Source organism: Camelina sativa, chromosome 6 (assembly GCF_030686135.1).
Source record: "Camelina sativa cultivar CO46 ecotype springtype chromosome 6, ASM3068613v1".
In the NCBI taxonomy this organism is placed as follows: domain Eukaryota; kingdom Viridiplantae; phylum Streptophyta; class Magnoliopsida; order Brassicales; family Brassicaceae; genus Camelina; species Camelina sativa.
In genome coordinates, this window is record NC_141885.1 from 18,530,973 (window position 1) to 18,553,941 (window position 22,969).

At 35.7% G+C, this 22,969-nt stretch overlaps 5 protein-coding genes and 1 pseudogene across 5 annotated transcripts; 3 read left to right on the forward strand and 3 right to left on the reverse strand.

Annotated features, from left to right (window-relative positions):
* The first annotated feature begins 4,867 nt into the window (after positions 1–4,867).
* On the forward strand, positions 4,868–6,393 carry LOC147942791 (vacuolar cation/proton exchanger 3-like). Its single transcript, XM_087453314.1, has 6 exons — positions 4,868–5,032; positions 5,133–5,249; positions 5,410–5,463; positions 5,579–5,695; positions 5,854–5,944; positions 6,029–6,393. The coding sequence occupies exons 1-6, from the start codon at positions 4,982–4,984 to the stop codon at positions 6,097–6,099; spliced, it is 501 nt and encodes a 166-aa protein (XP_087309440.1). The 5' UTR covers positions 4,868–4,981; the 3' UTR covers positions 6,100–6,393.
* A 233-nt stretch (positions 6,394–6,626) lies between these two features.
* LOC147942792 (putative envelope ADP,ATP carrier protein, chloroplastic) lies at positions 6,627–9,463 on the forward strand. The gene is made up of 10 exons (XM_087453315.1): positions 6,627–7,055; positions 7,170–7,226; positions 7,298–7,360; positions 7,478–7,534; positions 7,857–7,940; positions 8,159–8,227; positions 8,303–8,415; positions 8,516–8,685; positions 8,827–8,905; positions 9,122–9,463. Exons 1-10 carry the CDS (start codon positions 6,714–6,716, stop codon positions 9,225–9,227), a joined length of 1,140 nt encoding a protein of 379 aa, XP_087309441.1. The 5' UTR covers positions 6,627–6,713; the 3' UTR covers positions 9,228–9,463.
* LOC147942793 (high mobility group B protein 1-like) lies at positions 9,406–11,555 on the reverse strand. Its single transcript, XM_087453316.1, has 9 exons — positions 11,390–11,555; positions 11,258–11,305; positions 11,011–11,086; positions 10,645–10,767; positions 10,471–10,528; positions 10,333–10,377; positions 10,008–10,088; positions 9,864–9,932; positions 9,406–9,744 (listed from the first exon to the last, which is right to left on the reverse strand). Exons 3-9 carry the CDS (start codon positions 11,076–11,078, stop codon positions 9,652–9,654), a joined length of 537 nt encoding a protein of 178 aa, XP_087309442.1. The 5' UTR covers positions 11,079–11,086; positions 11,258–11,305; positions 11,390–11,555; the 3' UTR covers positions 9,406–9,651.
* Positions 11,556–11,748: 193 nt separating this feature from the next.
* Positions 11,749–13,425, reverse strand: LOC147942794 (clathrin light chain 3-like). Its single transcript, XM_087453318.1, has 3 exons — positions 12,917–13,425; positions 12,390–12,543; positions 11,749–12,276 (listed from the first exon to the last, which is right to left on the reverse strand). Exons 1-3 carry the CDS (start codon positions 13,231–13,233, stop codon positions 11,968–11,970), a joined length of 780 nt encoding a protein of 259 aa, XP_087309444.1. The 5' UTR covers positions 13,234–13,425; the 3' UTR covers positions 11,749–11,967.
* A 600-nt stretch (positions 13,426–14,025) lies between these two features.
* Positions 14,026–19,316, reverse strand: LOC147942795 (sulfate transporter 3.1-like). The gene is made up of 12 exons (XM_087453317.1): positions 18,707–19,316; positions 18,364–18,571; positions 17,412–17,583; positions 17,157–17,222; positions 16,773–16,886; positions 16,342–16,458; positions 15,631–15,757; positions 15,196–15,482; positions 14,812–15,002; positions 14,649–14,734; positions 14,485–14,561; positions 14,026–14,374 (listed from the first exon to the last, which is right to left on the reverse strand). Exons 1-12 carry the CDS (start codon positions 19,050–19,052, stop codon positions 14,186–14,188), a joined length of 1,980 nt encoding a protein of 659 aa, XP_087309443.1. The 5' UTR covers positions 19,053–19,316; the 3' UTR covers positions 14,026–14,185.
* Positions 19,317–21,783: 2,467 nt separating this feature from the next.
* Positions 21,784–22,406, forward strand: LOC147942796 (uncharacterized; annotated as a pseudogene).
* Positions 22,407–22,969: the final 563 nt, after the last annotated feature.

The following is a 22,969-nucleotide window of genomic DNA, read 5'->3' on the forward strand; positions in this document are numbered from 1 at the left end:
TAATTAGGCCATCGCCAACCAAAGTCGGGAATGAATTACCAATATTGTTAGAGAGAATACATGGTGATATATGTGGACCTATTCACCCTTCATGCGGGTCATTTCGTTATTTTATGGTAATTATTGACGCATCTAGTAGATGATCATATGTGTGTCTTTTGACAACAAGAAATACGGCTTTCGCAAAATTCATTTCCCAAATAATCAGGTTAAAAGCACAATTCCCTGATTATGCCATAAAGAAAGTAAGGCTTGATAACGCTGGTGAATTCACTTCACAAGCTTTTTTAATGAATATTGTATGTCAATGGGAATTGATGTTGAACATCCGGTCCCTCATGTTCATACACAAAATGGCATGGCTGAATCTTTGATTAAACGGTTACAACTCATTGCTAGACCGTTGATATTGAGAACAAAACTCCCAATTTCTATATGGGGTCATGCTATATTGCATGCTGCAGCATTGGTCCAAATACGACCAATTGCATACAAGACATATTCCCCTTTACAATTAACGCCTGGTCAAGAACCAAACATTTCTCATCTCCGTGTTTTTGGATGTGCGGTTTATGTTCCTATAGCCCCACCGCAAAGAACAAAAATGGGGCCACAAAGGAGATTGGGAATATACGTCGGTTATGCATCACCAAGTATCATAAATTATCTTGAACCACAAGCTGGTGATATGTTTACAACACGTTTTGATGATTGCCATTTTAATGAAGATGAATTTCCAGCGTTAGGGGGAGGAATTAAACAGGTACCAAAAGAGATTACATGGAATACACCATCTTTGGTACATCTTGATCCCCCTACGAATCAACGTGAGCTGGAAGTTCAGAAAATTGTACATTTACAAAATTTGGCAAATCAATTACCAGATGCGTTCACAGATACAAAAAGGGTGACAAAATCACATATTCCCGCTGCAAATGCACCATCAAGAGTTGCAATTCCTAGAGAGGAAATCGATGGGAAAAAGGTTAATGAGCCTAAAGTTCAATTGAAACGGGGGAGGCCAATAGGTTCTAAAAATAAAAATCCCCGAAAGAAAAAGAAAATGGGAGACGGAAATGAAAAGGTTCAAGAGAAACCAAGTAAAGAGAAAAGTCATCAGGAAGACGATACAGAAAATTATGAGATCTCTATTAACTATGCCCAAGATGGAAAATTATGGGCTAGAGATGAAATCGATGATGATAATGGAATTTTTTTTTCCTGTATCTAAAGAGATTGATTATGAAAATGATGATCCTGATCCAAGGTCTGTGTCAGAGTGCCAACAAAGGCCTGACTGGGAGAAATGGAAAAGCGCAATGCAAACTGAATTGTTCTCCCTTAATAAAAGAAATGTCTTCGGACCTATTGTCACTGCATCTAATGATATAAAACCTGTTGGGTGCAAGTGGGTTTTCGTGAGAAAGAGAAATGAGAAAGATGAGATAACACGATATAAAGCCCGACTTGTTGCACAAGATTTTTCTCAAAGGCCGGGAGTTGATTATGAGGAAACATATTCTCCGGTCATGGATGCAATTACATTCAGGTACTTAATGAATCTAACAGCTTCTAATAATTTAGAAATGTACCTTATGGATGTAGTGACAGCGTATTTATATGGATCATTGGATAATGAAATACACATGAAAATTCCAGAAGGATTTAAGGTTCCTGAGATTTTAAAAGAAAAGCCTAATGAGATATATGCGGTAAAATTACAGCGATCACTTTACGGATTAAAACAATCCGGACGCATGTGGTATAATCGCTTAAGCGATCACTTATTGAAGAAAGGGTGTGTAAATAATGAAATATGCCCTTGCGTCTTTATAAAGAAATCCTCATCGGGATTTGTGATCATTGCTGTATATGTTGATGATCTCAATATAATTAGAACTCAAAAGGAGATTGATGATACTAGAACTCATATGAAAGAAGAATTCGAAATGAAATATCTTGGAAAGACAAAATTTTGCCTCGGTCTTCTAATAGAACATCTCCAAGATGGAGTATTTGTGCATCAATCAAATTATACGAAAAAGATTTTAAAGCGCTTTTATATGGATAAAGCGACTCCTTTGAGTACTCCAATGGTCGGTAGGTCTCTGAATGTTGATACAGATCCATTCAGACCTTGTGAAGAGAATGAAGAAATACTTGGTCCCAAAGTACCTTATATGAGTGCTATCGGTGGACTTATGTATCTTGCAAATTGTACCCGACCAGACATTGCATTTGCAACTAATTTACTTGCAAGATACAACTCAGCTCCTACTCGCAGGCACTAGAATGGAATTAAGCACATATTCCCCTATCTTCAAGGTACGATTGACTTGGGATTGTTGTATCGAAGAAACTCTATGTTTGGTCTAGTTGGTTTTGCAGATGCAGGATATTTATCGGATCCACATAAATCTCGATCCCAAACTGGATACGTTTTCACAATTGGAGGAACTGCAATCTCGTGGCGTTCACAAAAACAGACTTTGGTCGCCACCTCTTCGAACCACGCAGAACTAATAGCGCTTCATGAAGCATGCAGAGAATGTGTATGGCTCAGATCCATGTCAAACCATATAAAAGATGCAAGTGGAATGGTCAGCAATAAGGAGCCAACGACACTATACGAAGACAATGCAGCTTGTGTCGCTCAAATCAAAGAAGGTTATATCAAGAGCGACAGAACAAAACATATTCCTCCAAGATTCTTCTCCTACGCTCAAGAACTCGAGAAGAACAAGGAAGTCAATATCCAATATATCCGATCAAGTGACAACGCAGCAGATCTCTTTACAAAATCACTTCCGACTACCATATTCAGGAAGCATATTCATAGCATCGGAATGCGTCATCTACGAGATCTTTGAAGAAAAGACCATTCATATTTTTTCCAGGGGGATATTACGTCACTGTACTCTTTTTTCCTTGTCATGGTTTTTATCCCAATAGGTTTTTCCATGATAAGGTTTTTAACGAGGCAGTACGTAATTCTCTAGTGATGAATATTCAAGGGGGAGTGTTATAAAGAAGTGATTATTCATCACTAAACATGACACATGTTTTAACACTTGTCATGTTTCTCTCTTTTGATTAAGTGACTCATCCTTAATTGTGTGTCTATAAATATGTGATGAGAGGAAACATTGTACGTGATTGTGATATACAACTTTTACTTTCTTATTACAAATACTCTTTCATTCTCTTAATATTACTCTCATTCTCTCCTTTAAGTCTCCACCATTCATTCAAGTACTAAAAAATTTCATACATATTTATATATTGAGATTTCTTTTATATCAGTACAAGAGTAATTCAGATTTATATGGGTCTTATAAGTCAAACTACGGGTCATCATTACACAACACTCATTTTCTCTCAATTGTTGTTCTTTTCTTTTAGTAACATGTGATCAACTTTTTAAGCTGACTTTGTGTGACAATATTTCTAAAACAAAAAATAATAATAAACATCTAACAATTGTACGATAAAATGTTTGAGGTTTTGCTTTTGTCAAAACATAAAATTCTGATTTATCACAAACTTCGGTAAACAAACTTAATTCCACAATCACATCAATTTGTAATTGTTAATCATCTAACGATTGTAAGATAATACTATTTGAGTATCAATCTTTCCTTGAACTTTTCATATGTCCCAAGCACTAGAAAATGAAGTATATAATACTTTACAGTTACATCGATCACATAGTGAAGAAAAATACTTGATAAGTTTTGAACATGACAACTTATATGTTTTGAGGTCCAAACTGACCCAATATTCATATTTGGGTCTTACCAACAGCTCAAACAGGTGAAACCTTTTGCAATGACCAAATGGCAGAACATTCAGTTAATAGTCTGAAACAAACTTGTACATGTTTCGGAATTTGGTGAGAAATGCCATTTTCATAATTAAATTTATGAGAAATGCTATTTTTTTTCTTACCTTTTCGATTATGCTATTTTTATTTATGTGCCATAACAGTAAAATACTATATTAGCTCTATAAGTAAGAAGGAGAAAAAAAAACAATTAATTGTTTGATGTCGATATGACAATTTATGCGGTGGACAACATTAATTATGGACATAATTCTCTTTCTCATATAAATTGTTGGTCCATAATTTGATGTCATATATCTTTATGTCATTTATTGTCTTTTCATTTATGTCATCCAACACATATTTCTCTTTTAATAGACTAAATGTAGTAGACAAGTTATGATAGACAATATGTGCAATGTTTGCAATTGTCCATCAGTAGTGAAAGTGAAGTTGTAAGTAGCAGAAGTAATATAACAAATAGACAAATGTCAAATATAGATAGACCAAAGGCTATTACATTCTATTATGAATCATAATTAGTTGTCGATCAAAATAAAAAACATGATGGATAACAAGTTAGGAAAAATATGAAATGGACATATTAAGTGGACCAGATATTAAGTGGACCAGATCTGGTCTATCGAAAGACAAATTTCTGGTCCAAAGAGTAAAACCTGGCTGGAATGTGGATGGTGCATCACTTGTGTCATTATCTGGTCTATGACTTGCGGCAATTAGTTGGTCAATATATATGCACAATGGACAACAAGTTAGGAAACAGGAAATGGACAATTTATTCCATCAAATCTGGTCCATCGGATTTGGTTCATCAGATTTGGTCCATCGGATTTGGTCCATCGGATCTGCTCCATCGAATATGGTCCACCGGATCTGGTCCACTAGATCTGGTCTATCGAATGCTCAATGTTGAGTCACTGTTTTTGAATGAAACCAAAAGCAGAAACACAATTAACATGGATGAGAAGTATATGTTTATCTCTGCTCGATGAGAAGTAGAATGCGAATTCGTAATGTACCTAGCTATATTCATTTTAACAGATACAGGATGATGATGATGATGCTTATGATGATGAGGTGACTGTTGAAGAAACTCCGGTGATAGGGTTTTGGAGTGGATTTGCTTGGCTTGTTGGGATGACACTTGTCATCGCATTGCTATCGGAGTATGTTGTGGCTACGATAGAGGTAATTAATCAAGTCGATATATATGTAATATGTTATATAATAAGTCCCTAAATGAAAAAGACTCAAGTTACTTGCATGGATGTTATTATATCTTGGTCAGGAAGCATCGGATTCATGGGGACTGTCAGTGGGTTTCATAAGCATCATATTGCTTCCAATTGTTGGGAACGCAGCTGAGCACGCAGGAGCCATCATTTTCGCATTCAAGAACAAGCTTGTGAGTTTCCCTTTTTCTTTGCTTTCTAACCTTCTATTGTTTGGTTTAATGTTTAGTATGCACTTTTTTTTTCCAAATGAACCCACAACAATATTTAGCATTGTAAACAAATATTTTTGTTGCAAATATATTAATATACAAATTCAACATGTAAATTCAGGACATATCTCTAGGAGTCGCATTGGGCTCTGCAACTCAGATTTCTTTGTTCGTGGTAAGTTCTTCTTTCCCTTTTTTATTTTGTTAAATAAAAGAATAAAAGATTGAACGAAATGTTGCATGCAATATAACAAGTCTAAGACAATATGATAATGTGTGCGTTTCCTCAGGTGCCATTGAGTGTTATAGTAGCATGGATCATGGGAATAAAAATGGATCTCAACTTCAATATCCTTGAAACAAGCTCTCTAGCCTTGGCCATTATCATCACAGCCTTCACTTTACAGGTAAACTTTTTGTCTTACACTACTACTATCTTCCTCAAGAGATCTAACACTGAACATTTAACAAATTAAGATATCTTGATGAGTGTTCAGTATTAGTTAAAAGTTCAGTGTCCCTATAAATATACTCAACCATCGTTTGTTTTTTTTGGGATGGTTAGGATGGAACTTCTCATTACATGAAGGGACTGGTTCTATTGTTGTGTTATGTCATCATCGCGGCATGTTTCTTCGTCGACCAAATCCCCCAAAGTAAGTAACTTAACAAATCCCATCTTTTTAACCATTACTAAAAAAAATGATCAAATACTTAAATGATACTTTTTTGTTTCACAGAACAACCAAATGGAACTATCGTGGGGATTCAACCCAAGAACAATCCGGGAAGTGGATTCTTCTCAGCTTAAAAATGAAGACCAAGTAATATATATATATATCATCATCAAATGACTTGAAAAAACAAAAATGTAACGGCAGAAATCAGCGATACAATTTGAATGAATTCGTCAGAGAGACTTGTCCGAGAGGTTCCTCAGCCTGAAAATGATGAGAGGAAAACTTGATGAAGATAGGTTTCTTATGTACAAGTCACATTTCTGTCCCTATATGTATCTTGTTTCTGTTTGTTGCCATTTTATGTTTATCTTGTATATCCTATGGTTTTTTTAGTGAGTAATAAAGGGCTATTTTCAATTGATAAAGACTAAACTCTAAAGAGTAAGAAATAATTATTTTCCAATTGACCCTAAGTTTTAAGGTATATTAAGTTTTAACATACAACATTGACTCAAAGTTCATAGCATAGCCCTCAACGGTAGGAGGAGAAAAGATAAAAGACATTTCTGATTTCTCTAAGCAAAAAAAGCCCATTATGAGACTCGTAAAAAAAGCCCATCAAGCCCAATAATGCTATCGACTCGACCCCTACTGTACTGGCGCCATTTGACGGAATCACACAGAACGGCTTCTCTTCTTTTCGAAACCAAAAAAACCTTTACTTCGCCTTATCTACTCAAAAACCATGGAAGAAGACAGAGCCATTCTCACATTCCACCGTATCCCTTCCCTCAATTCCTCTCTACTAGCCTCTTCCCCAGCTAAATCCGGCACCGTACATTTCCCCCGCCGTCGCGCCGTGTCCGCTCGCGGAGATGTCGGTTTCCGAAAATTCGCGTGCATTTCAATGGTGGAGAAGTGCGAGCAGAGAGAACTCGCTCCGACGATGGCTCAGCTCTTGAACAATCCTCTTGCTATACTTGCTCTCGTCCCCAAAGATGCCGCAATCTTCGCCGCTGGTGCTATCGCCGGAGCCGCCGCTAAAACTGTTACTGCTCCTCTTGACCGTATCAAGCTTCTTATGCAGGTTTTTTATACCCGTACACTCTTTTATGCTTTACTGTGTTACAGTAGAAGAAGATGAAGGTGAACCTTGGAAAGTGTTTTATTTTAATCTTGAATAGGGTGTTTTAATCTGCAGACACAAGGTATACGACTTGGACAACAGAGTGCAAAGAAGGCTATAGGATTTATAGAGGTATGTAACTTATTAGTCTTTCTTGTTAGAGATGATGCAAGAGTTTATTTGGAAATGGATTTTTTTGGTAGGCAATTACTATGATAGCTAAAGAAGAAGGAATGAAAGGTTACTGGAAGGGAAACTTACCTCAGGTTCTCTTTAACTGTTTTTTTTTTTTTTTGCTCTGAAACTTGTGTGTGTGTGTGTGTGTTTTTTATACATGGGAGAGTGAGTTTTTTTGGATATTGAGTTTGAAAATGTGGCATCAGGTTATAAGAGTGTTACCTTACAGCGCGGTTCAGCTTTTGGCTTACGAGAGTTACAAGGTGAGTCTGTGTCATTTTTTTGGTTTATGTATTAAACAGACATAATAAAATAATGTTTGTACAAGCATAGCTTCAAGATGATAAAATATATCTGAATTGACAGATTAGTTGCTAGATATATTTATCAACAGGGAGCTTGTGTGAGAGTTAGCTTATATGACTGCCTTTAGGAAACTTTGCTTGATTGCATTAGCTGTTTTTTTTTTTGTTACCTGTATTGAAACTGATAACATTCAGCTTAAAGCAAGAGTTCTACATTTTTTTGCTCTGTCTCTCTATTATTTGTGTCCTTTGACTGATGCTTCCTTATTTTTGAATTCAGAACTTGTTCAAAGGTAAAGATGACCAGCTCTCAGTAATCGGAAGACTTGCAGCGGGTGCTTGTGCTGGCATGACTTCTACTTTGGTAAGTAATTCTGGTTTGATATATATTTACCTGGTTAGCAAATTCTTAAGCTTACCTATCTACTTGTGGAGCCTAACTGTTTCCTCTAAATGGTTCCATCAGCAGCTCACATCCTTATGATGGGGGCTGTACTGATGTATGTCTGAAATATAGGTACAAAATGCTTTGTCTACTTGATGTATGCTATGTCTGATTCTTGTTATTTGATTCTTCTGCAGTTGACATACCCACTAGATGTTTTGAGATTGAGGTTGGCTGTTGAACCTGGGTACCGAACAATGTCTCAGGTGAAATGGTTTTTCATTTGATCATTATTGTTCATGCATATATTGAAAGTTATGGTGCAATGTAAACTCTTTCAGGTTGCTTTGAGTATGCTCCGTGATGAAGGAATCGCATCTTTCTATTACGGTCTAGGACCTTCTCTAGTAGGGATAGCTCCATACATTGCTGTAAACTTTTGTATTTTCGATTTGTGAGTTTTCTAAACTTTCTTCCTATCTGTTTTTAAGTACTCATACCAAAACAAGTTGAACCGGGCTAATATATATCTTTTGCCCCGTAACTAACAACAGGGTGAAGAAGTCTTTACCGGAGGAATATAGACAAAAGGCACAATCTTCTCTGCTCACAGCTGTTCTTTCAGCTGGTATTGCAACACTGACATGTTACCCTCTAGACACTGTGAGACGGCAGATGCAAATGAGAGGGACTCCATACAAGTCAATTCCAGAAGCATTTGCTGGTAAATTAGTCTATTTCTTCATCCAACTCATTATGTAGCAAGATCTTCATCAAAAGATATCTATTTACTTACAGTGCATGTTGTGTATGAAGCAAAAGACTTAAGTTTTGAACTGAATCATCTTTACATCTGGCTGTGCAGGAATTATAGACCGTGATGGGCTTATAGGCTTGTACCGTGGCTTTTTACCCAATGCATTGAAAACTCTTCCAAACAGCAGGTTAGACTTCTGATGTCAGATTGCTGTTATGATAATATTGTAATCAACCTGTAATGCTAGTATATGCAAAACACAGTTATGTACATATGCCTTGAGACTCTTTAGGTCTCTAACTTGGATCTTTGAGTACTGTTTTAATCTAAACGTTAGAAACTCACATTGCAAATAAGTAGAGGCATGCTGAAACATCCATTGCTGTTTATGTTTGTTTTGCAGCATTAGGCTGACAACCTTCGACATGGTAAAACGCCTTATCGCCACAAGTGAGAAGCAGCTTCAAAAGATCACCGATGATAACCGGAGTCGAGACCAAGCTCAATAACCACTTTTGGGACATAATTGTTTCACTTGAAAATTTTGGAGCCGCTAGGATAATTATGCTTGAGTGCTAGTTTTACATTTTATTGAGAAGTTTACATTGTTAGAGCGAAACAAAGTTAGGCTTTTCACGTAACTTTGAAAGAACCTTGAAAGTCAAGGGACCGGAGATACAGGGAGAGTTTATCATATACCTATTGTGTTTTGATTTGGATGATCACTAAAGCAGCCAGTGTTACATTTTGTTGTGCAAAAAAGCTGAAACAAACATCCCGAGGGATGCTAACAACTGTTTCGCTTTCTTAGGAAAAGGAAAAGATAAAACACACGATTTTAGATCTATAGTTTACGACACACAAATTACAAGATACTTAGCTTACAGACCCTCAGTTAAGTTTGAGATACAAAATCTGATTTCCATCCCCGGTTTACTCTTCTTCCTCGTCGTCCTCATCATCGTCATCATCATCTTCGTCCTCTTCTTCATCATCACCTGCTACTTCCTTCTCTAGTAGTTCTTCCTGCAGAGAAACATTAAGCCAACCATACATCTTCAGAAAGCAAACACTCACAACAAGAGAAAATGGGTCGTGTATAAATACACTATAGAGACACTCTACAATGTTTAACGGAATTTTACCTCCCCACTGGCTTCATCTTCATCATTCACCTCAGATCTAGACTTTTCAGATTCATCACTCCCTTCCTCCTGCTCCCATTGCAATAAAAAAGAGTTAGCCATGTAAAAGTTTTTTATATATGCGAGGAAAGGATTAGGGCTTACCATGTTTTTGTTGTATGCATCCATTTGCTTCTCATATTCAGCTTTCCTCTTTGCAGCTTTCTCTTCATATGGAGCTTTTTCCTATGAATGGAAGAGGTGAAACACATGTCAATGTCACAGTAGACACCTTTTTGGTATAATCATCACAACAGAGCGTTGACAAGTAGTGTTTTCGGAGACTTTATAACCAATATTTTATTTCTCTGGTAACTCCATGGATTAGTTTAGCACAGGTTGGATCGGTATGTTATTCACCAAGTTTATTAGTCTCACTCCCAACAGTTCTTTTAGCATTAATTTAGAGGAAAGTTCGACAGATACTTACAGCTTGAGACATTGACTTCCATTTCTGCCCTCCAGCTTTCCCAACCTTCACAAGGAAAAGACAAGGTAAGACCATAAGAACTTCATATAACAAGGACTAAGTACGTGTAAACTTTCAAGGAATCTCCGAAATGCTTACTGCAGAGACGGCCTTCACATTTGGATTTTCTTTCTTGAATGTTATCCTAAAATCTTCTCTGAAACAAGAAGAAACAAGAAATCAGTAAATTATGAAAAACAGTTTTATAAGAAGTTGAATAATTCAAGTGGGAATCAATTTCTTTCAAAGGAAACCATCCAGCAGAATACATACAGAAAGACAAAGAAAGCACTAGGAGCTCTTTTGGGTTTGTTCGGATCCTTTTTAGCTTTCTTCTCTTTACGAGTCTCTCGTTTGCTAGCCTTCTCAGCTGGTGCCTTCCTCTTTCCCACTTTCCTGAACAAACAAACAGACAGACAGACACCAAACCTTTTGGTCAATAATAATATACAAAGCAACAAATGCTAAAACCGGTCTAACCAACCAAAGCTACAAAAATCAACAACGCCTTAATGATCACAAACTACTTCAGTTACAGCTGAAGCAAAGCCAGTTTTGAAAAGGATACTTGAAAGGCCAATTTCAGCAAGACACAAATTCTCACAAAATTACTCTATAAGCTTGTACTGGCGATCAAACCTGTCATCGGCTGGCTTCAAGGCTTCTTTTGTGGTCTTAACTTTATCTTTCCCCTTTGTTGTTTTCATCGCACCAACTACATAACCAACCGAAATCGAATCAATATCTTTGTATAATTTTGATAATTTCATCTCAGAAAATTTAAAAAAAAAAAAAAAAAAAAAAAATTGTCAGAGCAAATTCAACATATATAATACAACAGAGAAAGTTTAAAAGCCAAATCTTATCATGAAAAAATAAAAATTACCGTAAGAGTAATTCGAGAAGAAGAAGAAACGGAAGATCTCAGAAAACCCTAGCAGAATCAGAAGACGATCAAGAGAGCAGCAGCATAAGAGATGAGGGGAAAAAAAGGAAAGAGATGCTTACTACCGGTTACCTGTTAAAACCTAGTATTGGCGATCACCGGTTTAATTAAAAGAAGGAAGAGGTCCAGTAATATCCCAGGTGCTTTTACCTGCTATAGCCGGTTTATATATGATCATACTCAATGAAGGTCCGTTGATTTGAACGGTTGCGATCAAACGGTTGCCGCCAAATGATACAGAGATTCGATAAGGATGCGAATGCGATGCGACCAAAACGTGTCACGTGCGGTGTGTGTGTGTGTCTTCTTTGGGCTTGACTTTATTTATTGGTCATAATAGTATGGGCCTGATTTCAATCAATAATAGCTAATTCTACTAATTTATTGGAATAGTCAATTTTATTCTATAGTTATAATATAGACCGAGGGGGTTCACTTCACACGCATTTGTATAGTTTTATTGGATATGTTACATATCTTTGTACATCAAAGTTGAAAACTGTATGGAAAAGCTAACAATGGTAAAAGAGTAAGACCATAGACGTAAGCCAAAACAAGCAAAAATTCGGGACTGAGCATGTGGAAGCTTGACAAATCAAAGACGGTTTACGCTAAATAAAGAAGAAGCTAACTTGTCACACAAACACAAACTACAACTTCTCTGTAGCTGTGACCTGTTCACTGATCCCATTCGAGTCAGCTCCGGATGGTGAGGGTGATTTTGGCTTCATATGAGTTGGTGGATTGTGCTTGAGTTTCGTGAGCACTTGACGCATACGAGACAGATCAGTGGGCTTCCCAGGCTTTGGTCCTTGGATCACAGTTATAGCTGGCTTCTTGTTCTTGTTCTTCCCTCTACTCTCTATAACTGGTACTTCACGAGGTATGAGTTCCGCAATCGCCTTCCAATTGTTTTTGTCAGCTTCAGCGTAAAACTTTTCTTGATTCTCCAAAAACAACTGACCAAAATAAACAAACACATCTGTTATAGAACTCAAAATTCAATATTCTTGGACCTAATCTACAACAATCTTGAATGATAACAACAACAAGTTTACAAAGACAAAATCACCTTCTCTTTCTCGCGGTTAGATTTCTTGTTGTTTTCAATAGTAACGTTATGCTTGCTATAGAAGTCAGCCTTGTATTGCTCTGCTGTTTCTATAATTTGCTGAACCATCTCTTTCTCTTTCTTTTCTTTCTCTTCCAATCTCAGAGCATTTAGCCTTCAATACACATCATAACAAGACTTATTCATGTAAGCTATTCAATATATATATATAGACATATATTATAATCAACCACACAATCACATGGACTACATACATAACCCAAAGATTCCATCTAAGTTACTATCCTGAACAAACTAAGAGATTCCATGTAATATTTGGTCAACGTTTGGAGTCAAGAACTTAGACTAAGTCAATTGCTAAATTAAGGTTTTAAGCAAATTATAAGACTGGTCCAAAACTCACGAAAATCTCTAAGAATCGAATCCAGAAATTCAAAGATGATTATATAATTATTTTGTTTAAGAAAACAGAGTGATAAATCAAGTAGAGTATCAAAAAGCTTGCATGCACGAAGAAAGCTGCTTACCTTCGCCACTCTCTAAAAGCAAAACCTTCCTCTTTCTCCATATCCGATGGAGGCGGCAAAATCGAACCGTTCGTAGCATCAGAACCGTTTATGAACGGCGGTGATTGAGTCTCCGGTAAATCCCCTTGGTTGGACAGAGGAGACGAATCGTCGCCTGGTAAGTCTTTCTCCGGTTGGGAGTCAAAATCAGAGAAGGACGAGTCAAACCGCTGAGACTGGAATCGAGACTCGTAACCCGTGTAGTCACCACCATCTGCTCCCCTCGAAGAGTTTGACTCACCGAGTCCTGACTCGTCGTTGCTCAAAGATGACGACATCTCTCTCTCTCTCTAGGTTCTGTTTTTTTCTTCTTACAAAAGTCTTCTTTGCTCTGCTTTTGGTGTCCGTGTCCACACTAGGTTTTTCATAACGAAGCATTCATCTACGTGGCGTTTTATTATTGGTTGTAAAGTAAAAGACACAAAAGTCATGAAAAGAATACATCGTGAGTATCGTGAATCTCTGCCTCTATCCGATTGTACGCTTACGTGGCTTGTTTTGTATGGAGCAAAGAAGCTTCGTATGGTAGACCTTGACGTACAGGATTATTATCGTCAAACCCCTTGATTGTTCTCTAGCCTGATGGGCCTTTATTTATAGCTTTTGTGGCCTTTTAAGATATGCTGCTCCAAAATTTAAAATGCCAACTATAACCGAAGTATACCAAGTTTGGTTCTTAATTAACCGGATAATCTGGTGGAAATCAGAACCAACTTCTTCCGAGTTCTTGAAAACATAAACATCGAAACTACTTAATAAGGAGTAGTCTGATAGGTGTGCACATGTGAGAGGCACATGTGCAGATTTAAAGAGAAGCATGAGAAGAATAGGGTATAAATAGAGATGGAGATGAAACATAGAGGCATCCTGGGTGATCATTGATGTGTAAACAAGAATTAGAGCGTATGTGCTCTGTTCTTGGGTGTTAAGGGAGGAGAACTGTAACTCCTACCTTATCAATTCAGGGGTTGATTCATTGTAATGAGGGTTTACAGATAAGAAGTCTTTTACGTTCTTATCATAGTCACACAAACGACTATGTTTCATGTTTGTAAACTCGTTTTGTAGTCTTTGATCGTAAACTCGTATCATGTTTAAGTAGTCACTTTGACTCACAATCAAATCTTACAAAATGTGTTTCATGTTTTACTTGTTTCCTGGATATACGAGTTTACATCGAAACTACTTAATAACGAGAAGTCACACAAACGACAACAAAAATAAGGAGTACTATACGTTGTTCCAAGGCTCTTTAGTGGAGGCTGGTTGTTCGTTTCTAAACGTGTGAAGCATAAAGCTACAAGCCTCCACGGCTTCTCCTACAGTTAAGAACATCCACTCTTTTCCCAAATGATCACCGATAAAGTTGGATCTGGTTAATTTCTTCACTACCTCTCCTTTTGGATTTGCCAATACTAACTGTGTGATTATAAAAAAAAAATAGGAATAATATGAGGTAACGGATAGGCGGATAGCGCATATATATCCTTAAAATGTAATTATATTATATGGCGACGTATTGTGTTTACCTTTAACGCCCTTCTGTCGATGACTTTCTTAATTTCCTCCATCATACTTATACCGCTTGTGTCAATATTACCAACAGCTGTTTTTTACAAAAACACACACAAAGTAAGACTCGAGCGAAAACAATACTAGCTAGTGTCAGAGAAAATCAGTATCATATCATTACCGGACATATCGAGTATGATATATTGTAAACTGCTTTCTCCTGATTGTTTGACTCTATCTTCCTCTTCATCGATCCACCTTATGATTCTGTAGATGTATTGAAAACTTAATTCAAAACCAATCCTCAATCTTTGGCATGTGTATACGAATGAAGGTTAGGTTACCTTTCACGCAAGTAACTGGCGTTGGCAAAGTAGATTGGAGCATCAATCTCTAAGATGAGAATACCAGGAACGGTTCTTGATGAAGGGTACTGCTCAGTGTTTCTATATATCATGCTGTTTGGTATGTTTCCCTTCACCGCCGTTTTTGGCCTCGACACAAACAGCAACAACCTTGCTATCGATATGGCCACCTTCATCACGGCGAAAGAAAAAAAATAACATTTAAAGCTGTTTTAGAAAAAATATTTCTTAAAGTTGCAAAATGTCTTAAAATATTCTGGTAAATTGCAAGTGTGTAAATGACAAACGCAAATAGAAAGCAATAATAAAAAAAAAAAGATAATGAAGTCTAGGTAAATTCGGCACTATAAGGTATATACTTACTGCGACGACGAGTCCAATCTCTACACTGCCGAATACGACCCCAACGTAAGCGCTCATGCAGACTAGGAAGTCGAACTTATCGACTTTCCAGAGATGGATGGCAGCTTGATAGTCAATGAGTCCGAGCATTGCGGATATGATGATGGCCGAGAGGACGACGAGTGGTGTGTAGTAAAAAAGCGGCGTGAGGAAGAGCAGTGTGATCATAACCGCAATTGCCATAACTATGTTGGACACTGCCGTCTTACAACCCGCGTTGTAGTTCACGGCCGACCTCGAAAACGGTCCTAGTAGCATGGTACGTCGTAATTAATTAAATACTGTATTACAAGATTTTCCCTATAATGATATAACATGCATGTATTGTAATGTGACTAATGTGCTAATTGTCTTCATATATAGAAGCCATATGCTGTGTGTTAGTAGAGTACTTACCTGTTGTGAGGTAACAAGATGTGAAGGAACCAACGATGTTCATCATTCCAAACGCTATCATTTCTTTGTTCCCGTCTATATTGTAGTTCTTGAACATTGCAAAGCTCCTCCCTACAGCTATTCCTTCCTGCATTTTACACATGAGTTTTATTTTATTTTGATAAGTTTTTAAGTTTCACTATTTACAATCAAAATCGTTATTTATATGAATAGGTAGCTTGATTTTTTTAGTTAGTTAATTTACTTGCTATAACAAGCATATATGTAAATAGATAAGGAATATATTATACTCCATCCGTTTCAAAATATAAGATGTTTTAGAGAATTTTTTTGTTTCATAATATAGAATATTTTCAAGTTTCTATGTAACTTTTAGATTAGTTTAGAATTTTATATTATGTAGTATTGTTTCTGATTAGTTGAACTTGTTAAAAGTAAAGACTTCTTAATCTGCGTGCTTTAATTAAAACATGTTGTATTTTGAAACGAGAGAGTATATAACATCTATAAGTTAATGATAACACTATATCTTATATCTTCGTCTTATCTTATATCTTGGCTAGTACTCTCTCAAGCTTTAAAACTTATATCCAGTTACTTGCAACTAGTCTATAGTTCCATAGTAATAATAACATATCTATATACTGTATATATCTCTAACTTTGTATATAATTTAGAATAAAACAAAAAAAATAGAGACTGTGGGCTTACAGCGAGAGCAATGATGCCGGTGATGAGGCCAGTCTTAACAGCTGTCGCCATGTAAGGCGAAGTAAAGATGAGATCAGAACCGGAGAGTGGATTCAACCCTTTCTTCAGGTTCCCTATCTGCACAATCAATCGGTACACCTTACTTTATTCTATCATATCTCTCTCCCTTTCGGACAAAACTACAAAAGTCCATGAGCCCACATCTTTTGTCATAAGTCTATACCTTCAACTTCATGCTTCTTGTTCCTTTTCTGACCATAATATTCTACCTAACTTATTTCTTTTTCTTTAAATTAAATTGTTTATAGATTTTGGTGAAATACATACATACACGCTATATGTCTTAATTAATTGAGAATGATTTTGTTTATTTATTCTTATTTTCGAATTTGAAAGATAATTAAGGTGATCCGAGAGAGAATGAATAATACCACTTGAACACCATGTCTCTCAGCGTGAGTGAAGTAAACCAAAAGACTTCCAAGAATCACTGAGGTCAAAGGAGCCATAGCCGCCACCCAAAAGAATTTTGGTTTCTTCGTGCTCTGCATCATCAATTCGTAGTTAAAGCATGAATCAGGTTTTCCATTAATATAGTGTAATTAATTACATCTAAGGATTACTTCCAATCGCTCGTCACATTATTTTTTTAATTCTTTCCAGAAAATAAAGATTGAAAAAGACGAAGAGCAATAAAGTAGTAATGGAATAATTATACGAAAGATCATTGTAGCGTCCAAGTCCAAATAAATGATGCACTAGTATTAATTACGTAGTCCCTTATTTAAATGATAAAGGTAGAGAATCAATCTTACGAAAAATCTGGTTGAAAGAAGAAAGAAAAGGAAACCACATCCGAGAACGCCACTCTCCCATCTCCACTACACATCAACAAAAAACAAATAAACAAACAAAACATAAACACATGTTTAATTACTGTTTAATACCATGATTATTTTAATGAAGAGAACAATCATCGACCTCGGGGATGATATTTTGGATGGAGTATTTAGTAAACTAATGATATACTAATAATTTAGTAATAAAGACATAGCGGAAATGAGAGACACCTGGTGAGTTTGGGAGAAAACTGAACGCATGACAGAGATAACGTCAGTGGCGTCAGTGAAATGCTTAAGTCCGAAGATACCCTTAAGCTGTTGAAGACTCACCACCGTCGCTGCTCCTCCCATGAATCCTACTATCGTTGCATGCGATAGAAAATCCACTATGAACCCTAACCTGCAAATTTTTCATTTTCATTATTTTTTGTTTCTTTTATTTTATTTTTAATATTGTGTATTACGTACTAATTAATTAACAATCAGTTACAATCAGTTTGCATTATTTAATACATGTCATCATGATCAAACTCACCGACCTCAGTTAAAGCCTGTAGGTCCTAATCCATTTCTGGCCAGGTATACCCAAATTTTGGGGAACCAAATAAAAGATTCGACCTATAATATACTATTTCTATACGTCACAGAGCTGACAGAAGTGAATCTCTCGTGTTCTTTTGAATCAATGACACTATGATTTGTATACATGTATATTCAACCGTTCTTACCAGTCAATTAAAGTAATTATATTACAGTATTCTAGTATGATTCTCCACTGTTGCATAGTATATTTTTATTAAACCAATCATTATACCAGTCGAGTAATTATATTACCGTAAGCTTTTCTATAATTATCTAGCTTTGTCCATATTGGCTCGTTAATCAGCTACTATTATTATCTTTGTTTCACGTGAACTCGCTATGACGTATTTCACTCCAAGTTTGGGGTTTGTGAATTATTTTAGAGTGCTTTTTTTTTTCACGTACAAAAGGAAGAAATCAAGGTAAGAAAAAGTTACTATTTGGTAGATATTTTTTTATGCCAGAATCTTTTGTCCACATGCTTTGGATCCAAATATACTGTATAATATAACTCCATATACTTTTACACAAGCAAAACCATATGAAAAAGACAAAATTGAAATAAGGATAAATAAAGTAAAAAAAAAAAGAAAAGAACCTGAAAATGCCGAGAGAGGCTTCGAGAACGCCGGCGAAAAAAGTGGCGGTGAAAGCAAGGTGAAGGTAAAGCTTAGAATCTTTCTCAGCATCGACTTCTTTGCTCAGCATCGCACCTGTCAAAAGAGACGCAACCGCTACCGTACCCACCGCCAAATCCCTTGAACTCCCTAGCACCGCGTACACCAATGGCGGTACAAAACTCGAATCTAAAACACAAAGACAGTACAATAAATACACAAACCTATTAAGAGTTTGGTTGTATCACAGAAGCTAATTTTTAATAAATACAGAAATTTAGCGGTTAATTATTAGAAGAAAATAGTGAATAATAACACGCTTACAAAGGCCAAGGATGGGGGGCAAATTGGCAAGTTTAGCGTAACTGATGCCCTGAGGGATGGCCAAGCTAGCGATGGTGATTCCGGCGATGAGATCTGATTTAAAGAACTTGAAGTTGTAGCGTGGAGCCCATTCAAAAATCGGCAAGAAGTATTTGAGGCCTAACACCACTTTTCTTGATGCATTCTGGTTCTTAAACTGTCTAAAAGGATCGTCCGGAAACAAAGTTTCCTTGAGTGAGTACTGAAGTGACTTCAAGAACGGTTGAGGCTGTGGAGCCTCCACCGTGTGATGGCGGCGGTGAAGCTCCTCCGCTCCTTCAGGGAATGTGTAGTCCTCCGTGCCCATTTGAAAACCGCTCGAGTTGGGTTTAGGAAGTTTTTTTTGTTTGCTTTGGTATTTTTTGCTTTGGACGGTTGGAAGTGAGGAATGAGGAGAAGTGCTAAGGTGGTTTCTTCCTTTTATAGGAGTTTGAGCATAGTGTCTGCATTAGTAAATAAATAAATATATGAGAAAATAATTCAAAAGCGTTGGATTTACTATAGGAATAGATCACTCGGTGAAAAGTTATAAAAAAAAAAAAAACACTCATGCATGCATCTTAATTAATCTATCTCATAATATAATTTAATAAACGCATATATCCAAAAATTACGATATCCACTATTCTTTCTTTTGTTTTGGTTGAAGAAGATATCCATTATTCTTAATTTTTGGTTTTACTCCGGTTCTAGAATAATTTTGTTATTGTTCACATTTAAAAATGATCACACAACTAACAACAACACAGTAGGGGGATAAACTAGTACACAATGACATTTTTTTTATAATTAAGATGATTAATGTGTGTATTATTTACACAAACAGTTGAAGGTATAATAAATTTGAAGTTACATTAGTTTGACCTAGCCGTGAAAGTGAAAAGATAAATATAGTTACAATAAGTGGATAAAGCTCCGATTCACAGATGTGTGATTCTGATGCATGTATTGTCCCGGACACAGATAGAAGACGCGAAAGCCAGAAAGCTTACGTTTCCACTTTCAATCATTTTCGTAAATTACACATTCTACCCTCAACTCAGCTACTGATGATATCATCATCGCTCCCCCCTTAATCATTATATTACTTTATAATTGTATGGCTCTGCTGACACTTGTCCATTAGGAAAGATGGTTTAGTTTCTCCTCACTGCCATGTCACATTTTCCTTTAGATTAGAAAACTATATATAATATATACAAATGTAAATATGTAATCTTCAGGGTTTAAAATTGGCGTTGTGGGATATTTTTCGAAAACTTTTCGTGAACGTGCCTAACGTTAGGAGTTGAAGAGGAGTTGAAGATGACGATTTCAGCAACAACTAATGGTCGCAATGCTTTAGTCGGCATATAATATTTTACATTTTTTTTTTCTGACACCACTTCATTAATTATTGTATGTTTCCTAACTGTTGAGTTTTGGTAACGGTTGCAAACACATGAAACACAATGTTGCTTTAGCAATCTCTTTGGATTGAACGTTCCAAAACTAATCTATCTAAGCTGAAGACTAGCTAACCTTCTAACTGAAAGATTTTATATCCTTTTATGAATGAGTGTATCTATACTTTATTCAGCAGATACAAAATCACTTTCACCATTGAAAAGTTGAGCCTAATTGACGAAATTGGTATGTTGTCTTTCCGTTTCTTAGCCAGAAGTTGAAGTGCAATCACAGCTGGATGGGCACGTGGTAAACGATGGTTTAGTTTTTGTTTTTTATTACATGAATAAGTTTTGTATAACTTGTTCCTACCGAATCTTTCTAGCTTCAAATTTGTATATGACTTGTTTTGTTTCCTGACCACACTTTTTATTTGCATATAGGTAGCAAGCAAGTTCATTTGATATGTTGCTTTGACAACCAAACATGGTGAAATCAACTATACATATCTAGTATTGTAATGTTAACAGTCTAACCCTCACAAGTTCTATAACTTCCCATAAACAAATTCTGCTATATATAACGAAAAAAACCGTTTGTTGAACATTAATTGGTTGTGTAAACCGAAACTCTAAATCGAAGATGTAACCAGCCAGTTATAGCTTGTTTAGTTGTTTACGTGAACAAAGCTAGGTGTTTCGGAGTACATATACGGTTTTTGACCCTAAAGGAAAATGACTTAAAGACTCTGGTCAAGTTAAGGAGAGACGATTGTTGACCCGGAATATAAACAGGCGATATGTGACGCGGCTCGAATCGCAGCCGCAGCAGCCATATCTGCTTCTGCCTAAAAACGGAAATTAACTACACCACCACAATAATGACATGTGGATTTTTTTTTTGTATTTTTGTATATTGTTTTTTTTTCCCATCAATAATGTGCTTTTCTTTTCTTTTAATGCTCACAGAAAACGATGGATCAGCTTGCTACGTACTTAATTCCTTTATTTTTCCACTTACAATGGCCTTTGTTTCACGCTAAAACAACCGCGAAATATGATAATAATGATGAAAGAGTTACTCTCTGATTGCTAGTCAGTAATTACTAATTACACATGCATCACAAAGATAATAATGTATGGATAAAGCGTCATATATAATAGAATTGATGAAGGCTCCACTCATATTAATAACGATACTTCAACAAAGAGACGGCTGTAAAAAAAAAGACTGGACGAAAAGAGAAGTAATTAATGTATAGGTTCAATAAGCAACCTTGACATTTTACTTATACCATCTCCAATGATTTTCCCTATTTTTACTTCTAAAATAGAGGAATTCTATAATAAAAGTGACTTTTGCTCCTATGGATACCTCTATTTTCTCCTCTAAAAAAGAATATTCCGTAGAGATTTCTTTTTTATTTTACTATAAATACATTTTACTTATAAAAGTTGCAAACTAACCCATTTATTTTAGTATTTTTGAAACTTTCATAAAATTATGATATTATTTAAATTTTTAATATTCATAAATATTATTTAAATATCACATTTATTAAAACAAATACATTGCATCATATAAAATAATAAAAAATAGTAGATTTTTTTAACCATCGACATTAGTGTATTTTTCCCACAAATGCTCAATTAATGCATTTCGAAGTGAGAAATGAGCTTCTTTATCTTTGATTTTTCTAAATCGACCTAGAAATTCTTGGAATCGGATATCTTCATCTTCCGCCATTTGGACTCCTGGAGGTGGAACTTCTCGTTAGAATCAGATAATCCTACCATTGGTTCTCCTACACAAGCATCTCTATATTTATCTTCTTCTTCACTAAATTTGGAATGATGATGATGAGATTGTTGGTGGATCTTCCTCTCCACGACCTCTTGGGGTAAAAAAATCCAAAATGAAAAGAAAAATTGGTGATCAAACAACATCGATTATCAACACTTTAGAAGAAGGAAATAAACAATTTTTGGAGCAATTAAAGAAGACAAGTGAACAAAGACAACAACATTTGGAGATGCAAAATAAAAATTATGCTTTGAAAGAGCTAAAGGAAGAAAACAAAATTTTATTTGGTGACTTGAATTTCGTACATTCAAATGTTCGTGGATATCTTCAGACTCAACAAGCGCAAATTTTACAAAAACGGAACGATCAACAACAAAACCAGCAAGCTCCTCCTCCATCTACGTCGTTTGGTTCGATTGGACAAATTTTTAGGGATATTGGTGGATCCGGAAGTAATGTACCTATATATTAAATAATTATTCTTTGTTGTATTAAAAATAATATTATGGTATGAATAAAAACCTCCACTTCATTAAATTATTATTAAACTATTTAAAATATATATTTTATTTATTGTGATCATAAATATAAAAGTGTTTAAAGTTTAAGGACCATTTTATAAATAAAAAAGTTCAACTCTATTATAGAGGAAAAAATAGAATTACTCTATATATATAGAGGAAAAAATAGAGATCTCTTTTATAAAGGTAGAAATAGAGATGGATTGGAGTAGATTTTACTCTAAAATAGAGTTAAAAAACAAATATATAGGTGGGTTGGAGATGCCCTCACCGACATTACCAATTCTTTGCTTATCTTAAAATGATTTAGCCACAACGACAAAATACTACGGATATAAGTTGGCTTTGTATCCATGATTGAAATAATTCCTTCTTTAATGGCAAAGTTAAAATTGTTCTTTAAGAATATAAAGAACTATTTTGATCTGCATGCGCTAGGTTTTCGGATTATCATGAATAGTGATCATCCATGAAATATATAAACTGTATAGGGAGAGATATCTTAATATACCAA

What these genes read in the sequence shown, in the direction of transcription:
- LOC147942794 (XM_087453318.1), bottom strand. Translation starts at nt 13,233, where the DNA reads ATGTCGTCATCTTTGAGCAACGACGAGTCAGGACTCGGTGAGTCAAAC. An exon ending in GCTTTTAGAGAGTGGCGAAG is followed by an intron (nt 12,544 to 12,916) that starts GTAAGCAGCTTT and finishes TGTGTATTGAAG; the next exon opens with GCTAAATGCTCTGAGATTGG. An exon ending in CTAACCGCGAGAAAGAGAAG is followed by an intron (nt 12,277 to 12,389) that starts GTGATTTTGTCT and finishes TATTTTGGTCAG; the next exon opens with TTGTTTTTGGAGAATCAAGA.
- LOC147942791 (XM_087453314.1), top strand. Translation starts at nt 4,982, where the DNA reads ATGACACTTGTCATCGCATTGCTATCGGAGTATGTTGTGGCTACGATA. An exon ending in CTCAGATTTCTTTGTTCGTG is followed by an intron (nt 5,464 to 5,578) that starts GTAAGTTCTTCT and finishes GCGTTTCCTCAG; the next exon opens with GTGCCATTGAGTGTTATAGT. An exon ending in CGTCGACCAAATCCCCCAAA is followed by an intron (nt 5,945 to 6,028) that starts GTAAGTAACTTA and finishes TTTGTTTCACAG; the next exon opens with AACAACCAAATGGAACTATC.
- LOC147942793 (XM_087453316.1), bottom strand. Translation starts at nt 11,078, where the DNA reads ATGAAAACAACAAAGGGGAAAGATAAAGTTAAGACCACAAAAGAAGCC. An exon ending in TTGAAGCCAGCCGATGACAG is followed by an intron (nt 10,768 to 11,010) that starts GTTTGATCGCCA and finishes TTGTTTGTTCAG; the next exon opens with GAAAGTGGGAAAGAGGAAGG. An exon ending in GGAAGTCAATGTCTCAAGCT is followed by an intron (nt 10,089 to 10,332) that starts GTAAGTATCTGT and finishes TTCCATTCATAG; the next exon opens with GAAAAAGCTCCATATGAAGA.
- LOC147942795 (XM_087453317.1), bottom strand. Translation starts at nt 19,052, where the DNA reads ATGGGCACGGAGGACTACACATTCCCTGAAGGAGCGGAGGAGCTTCAC. An exon ending in GCCCCCCATCCTTGGCCTTT is followed by an intron (nt 18,572 to 18,706) that starts GTAAGCGTGTTA and finishes TTTGTGTTTTAG; the next exon opens with ATTCGAGTTTTGTACCGCCA. An exon ending in TTCTTTCAACCAGATTTTTC is followed by an intron (nt 16,887 to 17,156) that starts GTAAGATTGATT and finishes TTGATGATGCAG; the next exon opens with AGCACGAAGAAACCAAAATT.
- LOC147942792 (XM_087453315.1), top strand. Translation starts at nt 6,714, where the DNA reads ATGGAAGAAGACAGAGCCATTCTCACATTCCACCGTATCCCTTCCCTC. An exon ending in GTATCAAGCTTCTTATGCAG is followed by an intron (nt 7,056 to 7,169) that starts GTTTTTTATACC and finishes TTTAATCTGCAG; the next exon opens with ACACAAGGTATACGACTTGG. An exon ending in TGGCTTACGAGAGTTACAAG is followed by an intron (nt 7,535 to 7,856) that starts GTGAGTCTGTGT and finishes TTTTGAATTCAG; the next exon opens with AACTTGTTCAAAGGTAAAGA.